Raw genomic sequence first — 20,848 nt, forward strand, 5'->3', positions numbered from 1 at the left:
ACGAAAGGTGTAGTTGATTTTATTGTTTGTTCCTAAGAGTCTACTCACACAAACTCTACTTTTTAATCTCCTTTTTCATAGTTCTTATTACTGTAATATTTCCATTCCAGTTTAGGAGGTCTGGTGTGAGATCCGGCCGTTAGTCAGCACTAGGAACAGTCAACCAGAGCCAGTCAACGAACAGATTGTATGGGTTCGTGTTGAGCGCTAACTGAGGTAACTTCCCAGTCACACAAGACCAGGAACAGCCAATAAAGTCAACTCACACCTGGCTGCACGAGCCTAATTGGTGCAACTTGGCATCGCTAAGCCTCAGGAAATCAACTTAAGGCTTCGTGCAAGACGAACTAATTGCTGGTCAACTCCCCGTGACCTCCAGGACAAGGAACATCGAAGTTCCTGCGAGGGACAGCAGCAGCATCGAAATCCTACGGTAGTGAAGGAGGACAAGGGAAGAACACATACAGACGTCTTCCTGCATATGCAAGATGGCTAGATCTGCTAGATTCAGCACTTACTACTACTACTAATAATAATAATAATCTTTATCTCTGCATGTAAGTGATACAACTTATGCAGACTAAAGCTGACATCAGTGACATACTGTATAGAAAGCCCCTTGTTATGCAGAGCATTTCGGGCAATTTAGGTTAATCTTGTTCCCCAAGATGCGACCCACAAAAAGTCGGCTAACACCCAGGTACCTACTTACTGCTAGGTGAACAGGGAGAGCAGGTGTCTTAAAGAAACGCTCAGTGTTTCCACCCGTAGCGGGGATCAAACCACGGACACTCAATGTGTGAGGCGAGTGCGCTACCAACCGAGCAACGGGACACCGTATGTGGCTAGTATCTGCTGGATTCACGCCAGTGTGGTGTTCTGGCCAAGACTTCTCCATGATGTTCTCTGCCTCAGTGCCTCGAAGGTATGTTTCCAGGTCTCCCAGCATCTTAGCTTACCTCTCATTTTGACTGCAAGTATTACCAGTATACCTGGAGAGGGTATCGGGGGCCAACGCCCCCGCGGCCCGGTCCATGACCAGGCCTCGTGGTGAATCAGCATGGTGATGTATGGTAGGTAGGTCATGGTGCGAGATACCCATACACAATAGTAATGGTATTAGACGCCCAGGCGATGGTACGAGATACTCAGATGATACTAAACAGGTAAAACAACCCATGTACATCCCTGGGACCTAATGTACACCTACAGTACCTACTAACTCAGCTCTCCACCTACCCACCTGGTGTCCGTGCTTGCTGAGGATGTGGTACTTCTCCTTCTCAGCGTTGAGGAAGGCGTTGAACTTCAGTAGACCGTAGAAGTAGAGGACGGAACCAGAGGCGAGGACCAGAGTCTGCGACAAGCTGAACACGGCCACGCACACGGGCAGTGGAAGCAGGAACCCCTCGAACACGGGCAACACGTGTTCAGCACCCACAACGTGTACCTTGTACAGTACCTGTGTAAGGATCAGAGGGTCAGAGAGGAATAAATATACACACGCGCACACACACACAGTGGTAAAGTCTGGTACTGACCAAGATTTATTATGTAAAAAGAAAACTTCTGGTTAAAAAAAAACTCCATTAAACTCAAACTCTGGCAGAAAGAAACAAAAATTTGAGTTGAAAGTAAAAAATAACTTTCCAGACACATTAGCGTTGGAGTATTGGTACCAGAGATACCAATGTTGGCACCAGTGACACCAATGTTGGCACCAGTGACACCAACGTTGGCACCAGTGACACCAATGTTGGCACCAGTGATACCAACGTTGGCACCAGTGACACCAATGTTAGTGCCAATATCTCCGCCAGAATACCAATGAGTCTGGTGGTAGCGTGTGTTACTCGCCTGGAAGCCAGTCATAGCGAAGATGTTGTGGGCGACATTGAGCAGCAGCTGGCCGAAGAAGACGAAGCCGAGGCCCTTGTTCGTACCCCAGAAGACTCCAGCGTACCTGTGGCAGGAGCAGTAGTAGTATTAGATCATCATCATCATCAATCATCATCAATCATCATCATCATCATCATCATTTTACCAAAAGCCTCTCAGGAACCTAAACTAGTGAGTGCTGTTTGCAGATGACATCCGTCAACTCAAATCCCAGCAGCAGCAAGAGAAAGAAAGGTAGGAGGAGGAGTAGGTGACTCCAGGAACACAAGGAGTGGGGGATGAAGAATAATGGAGACATAAGAGTACACTGACATTAAGGATAAAGGCAGCTCTTCAACAACACTGACAACACACAGTAGTATTAACATCAATGTTATGTTCACAAGAGACGGCTGAACTAAACTGTATCATAGAGTACTAACATGTGCATAATGTTCAGGTGTCAGCAGGAAGATTATCTGAACACATTGATAGAAAAGGTCAGTTCGATTATTTTTGAAGACAAAGGAAAATATGACTGCATCCCCCTCCCTCTGCTACTCTTTTTCATATGAAAATTGGCTTAACTGTCTTGAGCGAACATCTTGCCCGGCGAGCGAACATCTTGCCCGGCGAGCGAACATCTTGCCCGGCGAGCGAACATCTTGCCCGGCGAGCGAACATCTCTGACCAACATTTTATTTGCCTGGCTGAAGTTTATTATAATTTCGTCATTTATTTAATTTTGTTCTTCCACCAGAGCTCTCAACACAGCACTGACACTGACCATCAACACAGCACTGACACTGACCATCAGCACAGCAGTGACACTGACCATCAACACAGCACTGACACTGACCATCAGCACAGCACTGACACGGACCATCAACACAGCACTGACACTGACCATCAGCACAGCAGTGACACTGACCATCAACACAGCACTGACACTGACCATCAGCACAGCACTGACACTGACCATCAACACAGCACTGACACGGACCATCAACACAGCACTGACACTGACCATCAGCACAGCAGTGACACTGACCATCAGCACAGCAGTGACACTGACCATCAACACAGCACTGACACGGACCATCAGCACAGCACTGACACGGACCATCAACACAGCACTGACACTGACCATCAGCACAGCAGTGACACTGACCATCAACACAGCACTGACACTGACCATCAGCACAGCAGTGACACTGACCATCAACACAGCACTGACACTGACCATCAACACAGCACTGACACTGACCATCAGCACAGCACTGACACTGACCATCAACACAGCACTGACACTGACCATCAGCACAGCAGTGACACGGACCATCAACACAGCACTGACACTGACCATCAACACAGCACTGACACTGACCATCAACACAGCACTGACACGGACCATCAACACAGCACTGACACGGACCATCAACACAGCACTGACACTGACCATCAACACAGCACTGACACGGACCATCAACACAGCACTGACACTGACCAACACAGCACTGACACTGATCAACACAGCACTGACACTGACCATCAACACAGCACTGACACTGACCATCAACACAGCACTGACACTGACCATCAACACAGCACTGACACTGACCATCAACACAGCACTGACACGGACCATCAACACAGCACTGACACTGACCAACACAGCACTGACACTGATCAACACAGCACTGACACTGACCATCAACACAGCACTGACACTGACCATCAACACAGCACTGACACTGACCATCAACACAGCACTGACACTGACCAACACAGCACTGACACTGATCAACACAGCACTGACACTGACCATCAGCACAGCAGTGACACTGACCAACACAGCAGTGACACTGACCATCAACACAGCACTGACACTGACCATCAACACAGCACTGACACTGACCATCAACACAGCACTGACACTGACCAACACAGCACTGACACTGATCAACACAGCACTGACACTGACCATCAGCACAGCAGTGACACTGACCAACACAGCAGTGACACTGACCATCAACACAGCACTGACACTGACCATCAACAGCACTGACAGACCATCAACACAGCACTGACACAGCATCAACACAGCACTGACACGCATTAACACAACACTGACACAGACCATCAACACAGTACTGAGACAGAGCATCAACACAGCACTGACACACAGCATAAACACAGCACTGACACAGCATAAACACAGCACTGACACACATTAACACAGCACTGACACAGACCAACACAGTACTGAGACAGACCAACACAGCAGTGACACAGCATAAACACAGCACTGACACAGCATAAACACAGCACTGACACACAGCATAAACACAGCACTGACACACAGCATAAACACAGCACTGACACACAGCATCAACACAGCACTGACACACAGCATCAACACAGCACTGACACACAGCATCAACACAGCACTGACACACAGCATCAACACAGCACTGACACACAGCATCAACACAGCACTGACACACAGCATCAACACAGCACTGACACATAGCATCAACACAGCACTGAGACACAGCATCAACACAGCACTGACACAGTATCAACACAGCACTGAGACACAGCATCAACACAGCACTGAGACACAGCATCAACAGCACTGACACACAGCATCAACACAGCACTGATACACAACCCAGCACTGACACACAGCATCAACACACAGCATCAACACAGCACTGACACAGCATCAACACAGCAGTGACACAGTATCAACACAGCACTGACACACAGCATCAACACAGCACTGACACACAGCATCAACACAGCACTGACACACAGCATCAACACAGCACTGACACACAGCACTGACACACAGCATCAACACAGCACTGACACACAGCATCAACACAGCAGTGACACACAGCATCAACACAGCACTGACACAGCATCAACACAGCACTGACACAGCATCAACACAGCAGTGACACACAGCATCAACACAGCACTGACACAGTATCAACACAGCACTGACACACAGCATCAACACAGCACACACAGCATCAACACAGCACACACAGCATCAACACAGCACACACAGCATCAACACAGCACACACAGCATCAACACAGCACACACAGCATCAACACAGCACACACAGCATCAACACAGCACACACAGCATCAACACAGCACACACAGCATCAACACAGCATCAACACAGCACTGTCAGAGAGATTAGCGAGACAAACTTTTATACTACAGAAATAATGGAATTTGAGGAAAAACATCTTGTTATCTCAAGTCTGAGGAGGAAACTTTAAAGCTTTATCTCTCCTGCAGCTTTATCTCCCCTGCTCTGTCAGCTCTATGTCTCTTGCTGCGCCAGCTTTGATCAGTTGGCTCAGTTAGCTTGGTATAAAAAAATGGATATAACTCCCTTTCTCGTATTCTCATTTGATTCATTCTACCAGCCTCTGTCTGTGTATATATATATATATATATATATATATATATATATATATATATATATATATATATATATATATATATATATATATATATATATATATATATGTCTCTCTGTCTCAGCACTCACCTGGCAGCGTAAACAAGGTGAGCCAGGAGGTAGTTTAGGAAGTGGGGTGAGAATGGACCCCAGGGTATCTCTCCGACATGCCACACGTCATCCTCCTCCTCCTCCGCCTCCTCCTGCGTCGCCTCCGACGACTGCAGCGTCACTGACGACGAGGCCTCGTACCGTGACGCAACGGGTCCTGTTGATGAGAGAGGGAGGGAAGGTAGGGTAGGGAGGGATTAGACAAAGAGAGGGAAGGATAGGGTCAGATAGACGATGAGAAGGAGGGATTAGATTGAGGGAGAGAGGGAGGTAAGGTGAAGAAGAAGGAAGAGGGGAAGGGAGGGAGGTAGAATGAAGTAGAAAGAACAGGAGAAGGGAGGGAGGGAGGGAAATACGGTATAGGAAAAGAGGGAGGGAAGGAGGGAAGTAAGGAAGAAAAATTAATGATAAATCGCCTTAATAACGACCATTAACATATTCTTAAAACCATAGGGGAAGCTCTAAGTCCGTAGGGGGGAAATTAAAATCACTCCAAATCACCTCCAAATTCCCTCGCATCAAGAGCCCTTCGGCAGCATCAAGAGCCACCATCTTAATTAACAATAACTCTAGAGACTTGAAAGGTAATTAAGGCTGGTAATTTAAGCAGCCTCTCACCTGCTTCAGCTAATTTACAAACTCATTAAGGCGACGGTAACCTTAATAAGGTCATTAGATCATTTACAAGTTTATTTACAAGATGGTTAGGCTCTTTTACGCTAATTTACAAACTCGTTAAGGCAGCCGCGGCTTTCATAGGATTGTCAGATCATATACAGGTTTATTTACAAGATGGTTAGCCTCTTTTAGGCTAATTTACAAAATTTAGTGTAAGGTATCTTGGGGTTATAGACTGAGAGGGTCATTTACAGTTTTCTTTCATGATACTTTAATTTATTTACCAAAGGGCGAGAACATCATACCCAAATGGGCTCCACATTTGGTCACTGCGTTGGGCATGTGCCGCCCTGTACCTCTGTACGATGGAGGGTACAGTAGTGTACAAGGATCCAGATGTTATGTGGGAAACGGAGTGTTGAAGACAAGTGTGAAGCTTTCACTGGCATGACGTTTCGCTCAGTATAGAGCTTCATGAGGTCGTCATCACTTGAAGCTCTGCAGAAATCGGAATGTTGTCCCGATTAAGCATCGCTCTACAGCATGAGTGTAACATGTTAACTTTCAGTATACTGGGACACACAGCAGTGCAAAAGAGGTAAAAGAATTTAACAGCGACGGTGACGTATAAAATGACGTAAAAGGAGGTATTACCCTTGTAAAATGACGTACAAGGGAGGTATTACACTCATAACATGACGTACGTATGAGGGAGGTACTGAACTCATAAAATGACGTACAAGGAGGTATTACACTTAAAAACTAACGTACAAAGGAGGTATTACACTCACAAAATGACGTACAGGGAGGTAATAAACTAAAATAACGCACAAGGAGCAATTAAACGGACAAAATAACGTGAAGGGTTTTAAAACGAATAAATTTGCATACAAAGGGGGTTAGAAAAGGGCGAATGGTAAGCTGTAGAAAGATGTGTGAATGGTGAAAAAGGGTAGAGAGGTACGTGGAAGGGTACACGGTATGTACAAGGGGAAGGAGGTGCGGTGGGTAGAGAGGTACGTGGAAAGGTACACGGTACGTACCAGGGGAAGGAGGTGCTGTGGTACCAACAAGAGCAGCCAGGGAGTCGAACATCTCCAATCTCTCTTTCTGTGGTAGCACGCGAGACAACTCTGACCACCATACTGTACCTGCAGCAGAACCTACAGTTAAATACCTGCACTAGTGGTTAGTACCTGAGGGGCCACCTCTAGTTAGTACCTGAGGGGAGCCCCTGTAGCTAGCACCTGAGGGGGGTCCATAGCTAGTACCTGGGGATACCTGAAATTAGTAACTACTGTTGCTAACTGCAGCTAATACCTGAGACCTGTGTTAACTATGTCGTTCTGTAATCAGAGGAAGGTATTCCCTTATTTCATAGCCTCATTTCCCTGCTCCTCAATGTACGTGATTGGAATAGTGCAGAAAGCGGCATAAGTTGGTAATGCAATGAATATTTGAAGAGAATCAGAAGAGACATTCCCACGTCTTCATATGTAAATCAATATCCATATGCCATCACGAAAAATAATGAAAAAATGGGACATACACAGCCTAAATATCATTTAAATCCTTCAAAGAGATCACAAAGGCCAGTATGCTAAAATACACAAACACATTAATAGATAAATATCCTGGCACTAAGATGCATCAGTCATTAAATACTGAAGGCGTTCAGAAGATGTAAACTGAAAATTATTGATTAATTTAATTAATGTTGATAAAATCGTCACACTTTTTTACATATAAAATTGTCACATGTACACCTATACATTAGAATTTCACTCTCCGTCTCTGTTGAGTTTTCAGGCATCTATTGTGAACGTTTGAAGCTCCACTGCTGAGGATATTGGAAGTTATCTCAGCCATTCCAGGATGATGGAAATAGGTTCAACAACTTAGGTCATAGGGAAAGTGAACGTGATTATTGTCCCTAGAATCTGGTCCTCGTAACCGTACTTAAGTGTTGAATAAAAAAATCAGGCAATTGGATGAGGGATTCTCGAGTCATGAACGAAATATAATTGAAAAATTGGAGGGACAAAAAAGAAAAATCCGAGGCAGTTTTTTTAAAATTCCCCCTTCCAGAATATCTAATTACTCTAATGACTTTAAATACAGTTTAATATATCCTGCTACCTCTGTCAGCCACACAGTCATCCCCTCCACTGAGTTACCCCTTCAATTTCCAGCAGTCAGTCTATTAGCCTGTCAATCTGTCAGTGTTAGCAGGCGAGGGAGTGCTCCGTCCGCACAGTACGCTGAGCACAGCACCACTGGCACACTGCCCGCCATCACCCATGTGTCTCTATGTATTATGACACAAGTGTCAGCCTGGCTGCTGCCGCCTCCTGACACATGATACACAGGACACTCATTGCTCTTTTATTTTCATTTTTGTCAGAGCGAGGCTTCTCCTCTCCCTCCCCCCCCCCCTCTCTCTCTCTCTCTCTCTCTCATTTTTCACGTATTTTTCTCGTATTTCTGACCGTGTATGTTCCGCGTCTCTCACTGGGCTCCTCTCCCAATGCATTTCCCCTTTTATCTCTATCTTACTCTTTGTTGGCTCTCATTCCCTCCCTCTCTCTTTGTCTTTCATTTTTTCCCTCTTTCTCTTTGGCTTTCTTTTATCTCATTCTCTCTATCTGTCACCCTCATCTAGTGCATTCTTTACCTTGATTTTCTTATTCCCATCTCTCCTGTCTTCCTGATTTTGCTGACCACATAATAAGCAAATATGACAGTCAAGACGAGACTAATGCTTTGTTGACAGTCAAGGCGAGACTAATGCTTTGTTGACAGTCAAGGCGAGACTAATGCTTTGTTGACAGTCAAGGCGAGACTAATGCTTTGTTGACAGTCAAGGCGAGACTAATGCTTTGTTGACAGTCAAGGCGAGGCTAATGCTTTGTTGGCAGTCAAGGCGAGACTAATGCTTTGTTGACAGTCAAGGCGAGACTAATGCTTTGTTGACAGTCAAGGCGAGACTAATGCTTTGTTGACAGTCAAGGCGAGGCTAATGCTTTGTTGACAGTCAAGGCGAGATATAATATCACTCAAAAAATAATTTGTTATTCTGTCGAGACTTTCTGTGTGTGTGTGTGTGTGTGTGTGTGTGTGTGTGTGTGTGTGTGTGTGTGTGTGTGTGTGTGTGTGAGTAGAGAGAGAGAGAGAGAGAGAGAGAGAGAGAGAGAGAGAGAGAGAGAGAGAGAGAGAGAGAGAGAGAAAAAAAAAATGAGGCCAACTTGTGTCATGTTTATTTTTCACCCTGAGAGAGGGGAAGGGAGGGATAATGATGGAGAATGAAGGAATGTTAAAATATATAGGAGGAAATATCCAACAATAATGATAGGAAATATTTAATATATCAAACAAGAACACCCATGATAAACAAGCGGTACGACAGTATTCCCCGAGTTTTGTTAGCCGTTGCCAGACGTAAAAGACAATTAATTAACATTCACAGCGATAAATTAAATTAAAATGTCATTAAAACACAAAATAAAAATTTAATGTGCTTCTATGCACCACTAGGAAAAACAATTAATTTTTAATGTATAATTACGTATCATTTTTTCACAAGCTTAATTTTATTTCACGGAATAAAAACCTTAAGTTATGGGAAACTGAAGAAAAAGAATTTTAATAAATATTTTCATTTTGTTTTGGGTAATATATTTATTTTTTATCTTACTGTGGCTTCTATTACTGTTTTCTCAGTATTATTATTGTTTTTTGCGCTCACCTGTGTTGATTGTTGATGTAATTGCACTTGTTTAGTAATAATTATTAACTATACTAATACTATTGCTATTACTACTACTAATAATAATAATAAACGAACAGAAATAATAACACTTATAATGCTAATACTACTATTAATAATAATATTTCTGTTCTTTATTACTACAGAAATATTATGTTCACACTTACTGAACTTCAGTTTCTGGAAGAAAATTTTAAATTTAACATTATCATTAAAATACCACCTAAAATCACGAAACAAATAATACTAAACATTTACAAAATAACATTCAACAAGAACAAAACATAAAAACATCATATCAACATTAAAAACATTCAACATTTTATAATAATTGATGGGTAACTTATGTATTCATTCAATCACGTTTCCTCGTCTCCATAAAAAAAAAAAAATAGCGATTTCAATGGATTTCAGGCGAGAGATTAGACATATGTAGACACGTCTAATAAAAATGCAGCATTCAAATGCTAATGGCTGATTTCAAACGCTCCCAAATGCTCCATTTCCCGCTGATATTAAATGTGACTTTTATTTTTTTGAGGTTTTTCATGGTGGAAGTGTGCAGTAAAATTTTACATTACAATAAAGTATGCAAAAAAAGGGGGAAGAGAAGTAAAGAAGTGGGGTGGGGAAACGGTGAAAGGGAGAGAAGAGAAAAAATGGAAATGAGAGGAGGTAGACGTGAAAATTTTGATCGTCAGTATTGTCTACCTTAGTACTGTCTACCGGTCAGTATCGTCTACCTTACTGTCTTCCTATCAATATTATCTACCCTAGTACTGTCTACCTGTCAGTATTGTCTTAGTACTGTACCTCACTGAGCATTGTATCTACCTCAGTCAATACTGTATCTACCACAGTATTACATGGGAAGCTTGACAGTCTGAGGGTTAAAGCCAGCTGTACATCCTGACAGCTGTACATCCTGACAGCTGTACATCCTGACAACTGTACATCCTGACAGCTGTACATCCTGACAGCTGTACATCCTGACAGCTGTACATCCTGACAACTGTACATCCTGACAGCTGTACATCCTGACAGCTGTACATCCTGACAGCTGTACATCCTGACAGCTGTACATCCTGACAACTGTACATCCTGACAACTGTACATCCTGACAACTGTACATCCTGACAGCTGTACATCCTGACAGCTGTACATCCTGACAACTGTACATCCTGACAGCTGTACATCCTGACAGATGTACAACCTGACAGTTGTACATCCTGACAGCTGTACATCCTGACAACTGTACATCCTGACAACTGTACATCCTGACAGCTGTACATCCTGACAGCTGTACATCCTGACAGCTGTACATCCTGACAACTGTACATCCTGACAACTGTACATCCTGACAACTGTACATCCTGACAGCTGTACATCCTGACAGCTGTACATCCTGACAACTGTACATCCTGACAACTGTACATCCTGACAACTGTACATCCTGACAACTGTACATCCTGACAACTGTACATCCTGACAACTGTACATCCTGACAACTGTACATCCTGACAACTGTACATCCTGACAACTGTACATCCTGACAGCTGTACATCCTGACAACTGTACATCCTGACAACTGTACATCCTGACAACTGTACATCCTGACAACTGTACATCCTGACAACTGTACATCCTGACAACTGTACATCCTGACAACTGTACATCCCGACAGATGTACAACCTGACAGTTGTACATCCTGACAACTGTACATCCTGACAGATGTACAACCTGACAGTTGTACATCCTGACAACTGTACATCCTGACAACTGTGCATCCTGACAACTGTGCATCCTGACAGATGTACAACCTGACAGTTGTACATCCTGACAGCTGTACATCCTGACAGCTGTACATCCTGACAGCTGTACATCCTGACAGCTGTACATCCTGACAACTGTACATCCTGACAGCTGTACATCCTGACAACTGTACATCCTGACAGCTGTACATCCTGACAGCTGTACATCCTGACAGCTGTACATCCTGACAGCTGTACATCCTGACAACTGTACATCCTGACAACTGTACATCCTGACAACTGTACATCCTGACAACTGTACATCCTGACAACTGTACATCCTGACAACTGTACATCCTGACAACTGTACATCCTGACAACTGTACATCCTGACAACTGTACATCCTGACAACTGTACATCCTGACAACTGTACATCCTGACAACTGTACATCCTGACAGCTGTACATCCTGACAGCTGTACATCCTGACAACTGTACATCCTGACAACTGTACATCCTGACAACTGTACATCCTGACAACTGTACATCCTGACAACTGTACATCCTGACAGCTGTACATCCTGACCGATACTTCGTCTGGTATTTTTGGACAAGGAAATAAGAGCCTAAATACAGAACTTTTTCTTCATTAAAAGTCTTGCAGAAGTTCAAGGACATACACACCTACACGGGACCAGGAGCTGTGAATCGACACCCACAACCACAACTGTGTATACACACACACACACACACACACACAATACACACAATACACACACAATACACACACACACACACAATACACACAATACACACACACACACACACACACAATACACACACCCACACAATACACACACACACACAATACACACACAATACACACACACAATACACACACAATACACACACACACACAATACACACAATACACACAATACACACACGAAACAGTAAATAAAACATGACAAACATTTCCCGTAGACTTAGCAACACAAAACAAAAATATTTACGGGAAAACTATTTTATTTGAAAATATTTTTTTAACATTATGTAAATATACATTTCAAAAATATAAAACTAAATAATTATATTTCAAACTTCCTAACTTATGAAAAAAATAATTTACAAAAATATTAAAAGTATTTTAAAATGTTTTCAATGAAAAATATAATTATATAAAATATATAATTATATAAAATATTCAATAATTAAGAAACATTTAAAATCTGAAAAGTTGCAAATTAAGATTTTTTTTTTTCACTCAAACTTAATACCTACTGGGAATTGTTTGAGGTGAGAAAGGTCACACACTAAACTAATTCGAGCTACAACTCATTTATGGGATTCCAACTCATAAGAAGAGGTTCACGAGTGCCTGTAAAATAAGCAGACATTCATATCTTAATATAAACTGAAAGACTGAAAAATTACCTAAAGACGATCTGATCCCACTAACAACACTGAGAATATAGCCAAGAGAGTGAAAGACAGAGAGAGAGAGAGTGAAAGACAGAGAGAGAGAGAGAGAGAGAGAGAGAGAGAGAGAGAGAGAGAGAGAGAGAGAGAGAGAGAGAGAGAGAGAGAGAGAGAGAGAGTGCCCACTAATTAGTACTGACTTAGTTAATGGGGTTGAATTCTCTGTTGTATAGTTGTGTTTAACTTACTATCCTTCGTACAATCTTCAGTGTTTTCTATTTTCTTAGTTTTAAGTCATAAGTTAGTCTATCTATCTTAGATTTTAAATTAACAAAATAGATGATTTTTTGATACATTAATGATTTGGTTATATATGTATTATATAATATCTCTCTCTGTGTATATTTAAACCTCTCTGTCTTGTGTATGTTTCTGCGTCTCTCTGTTCCTCTGTCTCTCTCTGTTTCTCTCTAACTCTATCATTCAAGAATCGTCTCAACTTCACATCCAGGGGCAACTTACCCTAACTTAATATTTCGCCTAAAGTTACTTAAAGTTGGTTATCCTGTTATCCTGGAGGGAAGCAGCCCATCAGGGTCATGTAGTTGGGCAGTTAGCGGCACAATTGGCGCTTTGGGTCGTTAAATTTAATGTGGGTAATATTCGGTACAACACAAGCAATATTCCATTACCCTGACGTTGCTAATTCGCAATAACCTCACTTTCTTTATTAAAGTCAAATTAATATCTTTATTAAGTTAGATAAATGGGGTTTTAAGCCCATCTACTACACGAGGGTCATTAAGGCTATCCTGTTCACAACTGGTCAAGAATATTTTAATACCTTAGAAAGCGATTAGAGCAAACTGAAAGTGTATACACAGAGAGGTATATAGCTTTCAGTGTATATACTGTCAAAGGTTACTTAATAAGGTTTGAAGCCTATCTACTACACAAGGATCACTCAGGTTGCCTTGTAACCTGTTCACCACACATCAAGAATACCTGGAGCCCTAGAACACTGAGTGTAGTAAATTCTCAACTTATAAACACAGAGATATATACACCGCAAGGTATTTATCCGACGAATTATTTACATTGTTTCTATAGTCAGGAGACAGGACAAATATTTCCTGACCCGTGTCTGTCACATGACCCACAGACGGAGTTTATGGTCATCTGACCGAGTCCTTCCACTGGCTTACCCCTCCACCGCCTTAAAAATTATGGTCACAGCTACAACACAACTAACGTTGCTTCTCAATAGAACGATTAATAACCTCGTATGCAAATTCGACATTGAATTACGTAATATATTTTGAATGTTATATTCGACGTTATTACATTTACGTTTTATAAATACAAACTTTAATTTATTTTAAATGCCAGAAACTAGTTAAAAAAGTATCGTCAAAGACCACACCATGGTGAGGTTGGTACTGTATCCCGGACTACACCATGGTGAGGTTGGTACTGTATCCCGGACCACACCATGGTGAGGTTGGTACTGTATCCCGGACTACACCATGGTGAGGTTGGTACTGTATCCCGGACCACACCATGGTGAGGTTGGTACTGTATCCCGGACCACACCATGGTGAGGTTGGTACTGTATCCCTGACTACACCATGGTGAGGTTGGTACTGTATCCCGGACTACACCATGGTGAGGTTGGTACTGTATCCCGGACCACACCATGGTGAGGTTGGTACTGTATCCCGGACTACACCATGGTGAGGTTGGTACTGTATCCCGGACCACACCATGGTGAGGTTGGTACTGTATCCCGGACCACACCATGGTGAGGTTGGTACTGTATCCCGGACCACACCATGGTGAGGTTGGTACTGTATCCCGGACCACACCATGGTGAGGTTGGTACTGTATCCCGGACCACACCATGGTGAGGTTGGTACTGTATCCCGGACCACACCATGGTGAGGCTGGTACTGTATCCCTGACCACACCATGGTGAGGTTGGTACTGTATCCCGGACTACACCATGGTGAGGTTGGTACTGTATCCCGGACCACACCATGGTGAGGTTGGTACTGTATCCCGGACCACACCATGGTGAGGTTGGTATTGTATCCCGGACCACACAAAGGTGAGGTTGGTACTGTATCCCTGACTACACCATGGTGAGGTTGGTACTGTATCCCGGACCACACCATGGTGAGGTTGGTACTGTATCCCGGACCACACCATGGTGAGGTTGGTACTATATCCCGGACCACACCATGGTGAGGCTGGTACTGTATCCCGGACCACACCATGGTGAGGTTGGTACTGTATCCCGGACCACACCATGGTGAGGCTGGTACTGTATCCCGGACCACACCATGGTGAGGTTGGTACTGTATCCCGGACTATACCATGGTGAGGTTGGTACTGTATCCCGGACCACACCATGGTGAGGCTGGTACTGTATCCCGGACCACACCATGGTGAGGTTGGTACTGTATCCCGGACCACACCATGGTGAGGCTGGTACTGTATCCCGGACCACACCATGGTGAGGTTGGTACTGTATCCCGGACTATACCATGGTGAGGTTGGTACTGTATCCCGGACCACACCATGGTGAGGTTGGTACTGTATCCAGGACCACACCATGGTCCAGGCCCACTCAATTATATATATATATATATATATATATATATATATATATATATATATATATATATATATATATATATATATATATATAAATATAGGGAGGTACCACCTCTAGAACTGTGATGGGGACCCTCATCCTCAGAGAAAAGAATAAACTTGCTTCAGGGAAAACTCAAGATTCTCCCTGAAGCTGTTTGAGAATTTTCTCCTACCACCCCCTATATTATGTATATATATTTTATTTAAAGACAAAATACATTGACGAAACATTCACAAAAATATGATACAAAGTAAAACAACATAGGTAACTCAGAGCTACATCTCGAATACTTCGTCCAGCTCCCCTGCGGTGGGCCGCGTGCCCAGAATGCTGCAGGCATTTCCTCTTTGGATCGCAACACTGAGTCTCTGAAAGAGGAAGCTGGTCGCCCTGTGGTCCTTGGTTTCTATGATGAGCTTTTCACCCAGCTCCTTGAGGAACTTTAGAGCACACTTGCCCCATGCTCCAAGGGTCTCCGACCCTATTGGAATGAAGTTATAGCAAGAGGGAAGGTCTTCATATTTTCGGATCTTCTGGGTCTCCCTGTGGCTGGCAGCTCCACCCCCTTCCACTACAGAGTATGGCAAGTAGGTGTCTGCCAATGTGGCAGCACAGGTGTAGTCCCAGGCAATCTGCTTTCCATCCTTCCAGGGTTGCATAGTTGCTCCATCAGGACGCTTTTGACTTCCATCAGACCTCTGTACTTGGGGTTCCCGTTGAGCTGGGCAACGGGCTGTGGCGAGGCTCCTCTTTATTATGTCATTGATCTCCTCATGTCTGGCATACTTCCCTTCTGCTGTGTGGCACACGAGACCATGGAGTCCGAATTGATCAGCTGTCGCCCTGCCGCAAATACACCAATGTTCGGTGAGGATGGGGGCGGCTAGGCGAAGAGCAACACCAACCCGAATGGCCTGTGGGTCGAGACGGGTGCCCAGGGAGGAATTGGGAACAGCCAACAGGAAATCTCCTGAGTGTGGTGCCTTCACTGCCAGGAGACGAGCTTTGTTCTTTCCTGAAGCATTGGAGAGCATTGTGTTGGCGATTTTTTCCATGATCGGTTTGTCCCAGTGGGACTGTTTGTGCTGTTTGGGAGGAGCTGGTCTACTGGAGGAGTCTGTAAGGGTGTCCCACCGAATTGCTGCTTCAGTAAACCTGGGGTCTTGAGCTCCTACCAAGTCTCTCAAGCGTTCGGGCACTATCTTCTTGACTAATGCACTGGAAGCCAAACACGAAGACAGAAAAGCAGGTAAAGCAACATGCGTTGCTTTACGCACCCCTATACCTCCCAGTCGCACTGGGAGGGTTGCCTGATCCCATTGTTCATCCTCTAGTGACAGGTTCAGTGCCTTCTTAAAAGTTGATCTCAGGTGTGCGTCATATTCGTCGAGTGTTGGGTTGTCAAAAGAGGGTGCACACCTCAAGAAGTAAGTGAGTCTTGGCATAGTAAGACATCTTGTGAGGAGATGCAGAGCATCATGGGCATCAAGATCGCTTATTCTCTCCTCCATTCTCATAAGGTCATTCAATTTGTCCCTGAGGACAGTATCGATGGCCTGGTGACCCAGCGGTGCCCCCAAGAGGGTACTGTTGGACAGAGTTGTAGTTGAGATTTCCGGGAGGATTCTTCGCACAGCATTGATTATTTCCTGGTTCGCTGTGATGATTTCACACTTAGAGGGATTGAGGATGAGTCCCAAGCCTTCTCCCTGTGTTTTCACCAGTTGTAGGTCCCCCACGAGGGACTCTTCAGTACCTGCCAGAGTGCCGTCATCCAGGTACCAGATATTGAGCTCACTGCGTAGGCTGGAAGTTAGTTCTCTTACTGCCAAGCAGAAGAGAAGTGGAGCAAGTGGGTCACCCTGCTGAACACCCTCTGATGATTGAATTTCATGTTCTCCAAACAAAAGAATTGAGGGTTTGCTGTAGCCGGCTGAAATGAAGGGAAAGAGACTGGGGAACCGAACCCGAACAGCTGGCAAAACAGCATCTCTCCTCACCATATTAAAGGCATTTCTAAAATCAAGTTTGACTATGGCCTTGTCTTCTGGTAGGTCCCTGATGTAGGCCCTTGCCGCATGAGCTGCAGCTTCACTGCCTTGAGAGACCCCAAAGCCCAGTTGGTGTGGCTGGAGTAAAGTGGCAGCTTCTAGGCGAATGTTTCTCACTGCTGCTTTGGCAACAAGACGGCGAAGAGTGTTTCCAACTGCAATGGGTCTGATTCCCCCATCCCTCTTCTTCAAAGCACATAGTGAGGCTCCAAAAAAGAAAGGTTTAATTTCTTCTGGGATTCGCCCAGCCTGGCAATTGTTGACGAAAGTTGTTAACTCGGTGAGAAGAATTGATGCAGATTCACCGAGTACTGGATTTACCATCTCTTTGAGGTGTTGAGGTCGAATTCCAGTGTAACCTCCTGCAGATCCTGCTGGAAATGACACGATCGCCTTATAGACTTCCGATTCTGGCAAAATTAATTGTTCAGTGATAGGGTCTTCCTCAGGGTTGTCGTTGATGGCTGTGGTGTCCCTGGTTGGGTGCTTGTCTCTTAGTGCTTGGGCCGTGGTCTCATCCTTGGGGGCTACAGTGTCGTCACTTGTAATTATTCTTATTGCTCCCACTGTGTTACCTTCCTCAATTTTTTTGCTAACCTGTGCGCAAATTTTCTCGTTCTCAGTAGGACTTTTCTTGGGTCTGCCTCTTTGATTCCTGCGATGATGGGGCAGAGGGACACAGTTATCCGTTCTTGGGTAGTTGCGCACTGCCTTGATAACTGACGTGGTTAGCAGTTTGCCTCGTCTTTCAGGAACTGCAAGACAGACATTGCCGAACAAGAGAAGGTTGCGCCATGCTTGGATGGTGCCTCGGGCTTCTAAGTTGGTGGAACCTCCATTCACCCGCTTAAGAAGGTCTGTGAATTTCCCTGCTGCATATGGGCGAGCTGCTTTAGGGATGTGGGATAGTGTACTGCTAGCAGTGGATTTGAATGCCATATATATATATATATATATATATATATATATATATATATATATATATATATATATATATATATATATATATATATATATATATAATATATATATTTATCACACCGATTCCCACCAAGGCAGGGTGGCCGAAAAAGAAAAACTTTCACCATCATTCACTCCATCACTGTCATGCCAACTGGCTCTTCCTCACTCCTACAAGATGTTATTCCTCCTTGCCCTATACACGAAATCACAGCTTCCCTATCTTCATCAACATTTAACAATTCCTCAAAATATTCCCTCCATCTTCCCAATACCTCTAACTCTCCATTTAATAACTCTCCTCTCCTATTTTTAACTGAAATCCATTTGTTCTCTAGGCTTCCTTAACTTGTTAATCTCACTCCAAAACTTTTTATTTTCAACAAAATTTGTTGATAACATCTCACCCACTCTCTCATTTGCTCTCTTTTTACATTGCTTCACCACTCTCTTAACCTCTCTCTTTTTCTCCATATACTCTTCCCTCCTTGCATAACTTCTACTTTGTAAAAACTTCTCATATGCTAACTTTTTCTCCCTTACTACTCTCTTTACATCATCATTCCACCAATCGCTCCTCTTCCCTCCCGCTCCCACTTTCCTGTAACCACAAACTTCTGCTGAACACTAACACTACATTTTTAAACCTACCCCATACCTCCTCGACCCCATTGCCTATGCTCTCATTAGCCCATCTATCCTCCAATAGCTGTTTATATCTTACCCTAACTGCCTCCTCTTTTAGTTTATAAACCTTCACCTCTCTCTTCCCTGATGCTTCTATTCTCCTTGTATCCCATCTACCTTTTACTCTGTGTAGCTACAACTAGAAAGTGATCTGATATATCTGTGGCCCCTCTATAAACATGTACATCCTGAAGTCTACTCAACAGTCTTTTATCTACCAATACATAATCCAACAAAGTACTGTCATTTCGCCCTACATCATATCTTGTATACTTATTTATCCTCTTTTTCTTAAAATATGTATTACCTATAACTAAACCTCTTTCTATACAAAGTTCAATCAAAGGGCTCCCATTATCATTTACACCTGGCACCCCAAACTTACCTACCACACCCTTTCTAAAAGTTTCTCCTACTTTAGCATTCAGGTCCCCTACCACAATTACTCTCTCACTTGGTTCAAAGGCTCCTATACATTCACTTAACATCTCCCAAAATCTCTCTCTCTCTCCTCTACATTCCTCTCTTCTCCAGGTGCATACACGCTTATTATCACCCACTTTTCGCATCCAACCTTTACTTTAATCCACATAATTCTTGAATTTACACATTCATATTCTCTTTTCTCCTTCCATAACTGATCCTTCAACATTACTGCTACCCCTTCCTTGGCTCTAACTCTCTCAGATACTCCAGATTTAATCCCATTTATTTCCCCCCACCGAAACTCCCCTACCCCCTTCAGCTTTGTTTCGCTTAGAGCCAGGACATCCAACTTCCTTTCATTCATAGCATCAGCAATCATCTGTTTCTTGTCATCCGCACTACATCCACGCACATTCAAGCATCCCAGTTTTATAAAGTTTTTCTTCTTCTCTTTTTTAGTAAATGTCTACAGGAGAAGGGGTATATATATACATTATATATATATATATATATATATATATATATTATATATATATATATATATATGTATGTATAGATGATGTTTTTATCAAAAATAAGGTGCATTTAACTCTTGCCTAACATGAATATTCCATATTAATAATAATAATTATAATAATGATACTAACTCTCAGGCAGGAAGGACGCCTTGGTGGCCGCTGCTTCCATAATAAGTCTGGCCATGATGAGCAGGTGGGCCACCAGCAGGTGTATGAAGGGGGCGGTGGGCCCCCCGTGAACCCACGCCCCCCGCACCACACCCCCCGCGGCACCGGGCACGGGAGGGGGGTCGCGCGAGCACGCCCCGTCCTGCACGCCCAGGCGGTAGCCATCGTTGGCATGGTTGCCGATCTTGAAGACGGCAGCGCCGAAGAAGAAGAACAGGAGAACGGCAGCCGCACCGACCAGACCTACGGCAGGAGGGAGGGAAGGAGACATCAGCACCTGACGAAGGACTATGGTGAAAGGCCAGGCCTCAAGGCTTATTTACCTTCATTGACTAAGTGTTTGTTGGCT

General features: G+C 43.7%; 1 protein-coding gene across 4 annotated transcripts in view; it reads right to left on the reverse strand.

Annotated features, from left to right (window-relative positions):
* The window catches only part of LOC128695272 (protein tincar-like), a 382,958-nt gene that overhangs the window by 74,782 nt on the left and 287,328 nt on the right, over nt 1-20,848 (reverse strand). For all 4 annotated transcript variants that reach the window (XR_011393371.1, XR_011393370.1, XR_011393369.1 and 1 more), the window contains exons 3-7: nt 20,461-20,742; nt 7,137-7,244; nt 5,455-5,632; nt 1,858-1,963; nt 1,244-1,462 (exon numbers count right to left, since the gene is read on the reverse strand). Coding sequence is in view for 1 of the 4 variants with exons in the window: in XM_070095591.1 (XP_069951692.1) it covers nt 1,244-1,462; nt 1,858-1,963; nt 5,455-5,632; nt 7,137-7,244; nt 20,461-20,742 (893 nt within the window). In the remaining 3 variants the exon portion in view is untranslated. The remainder of the gene's footprint in view (nt 1-1,243; nt 1,463-1,857; nt 1,964-5,454; nt 5,633-7,136; nt 7,245-20,460; nt 20,743-20,848) is intronic.

The sequence above is a fragment of the Cherax quadricarinatus genome, chromosome 50 (assembly GCF_038502225.1).
Source record: "Cherax quadricarinatus isolate ZL_2023a chromosome 50, ASM3850222v1, whole genome shotgun sequence".
Taxonomy (NCBI): Eukaryota; Metazoa; Arthropoda; class Malacostraca; order Decapoda; family Parastacidae; genus Cherax; species Cherax quadricarinatus.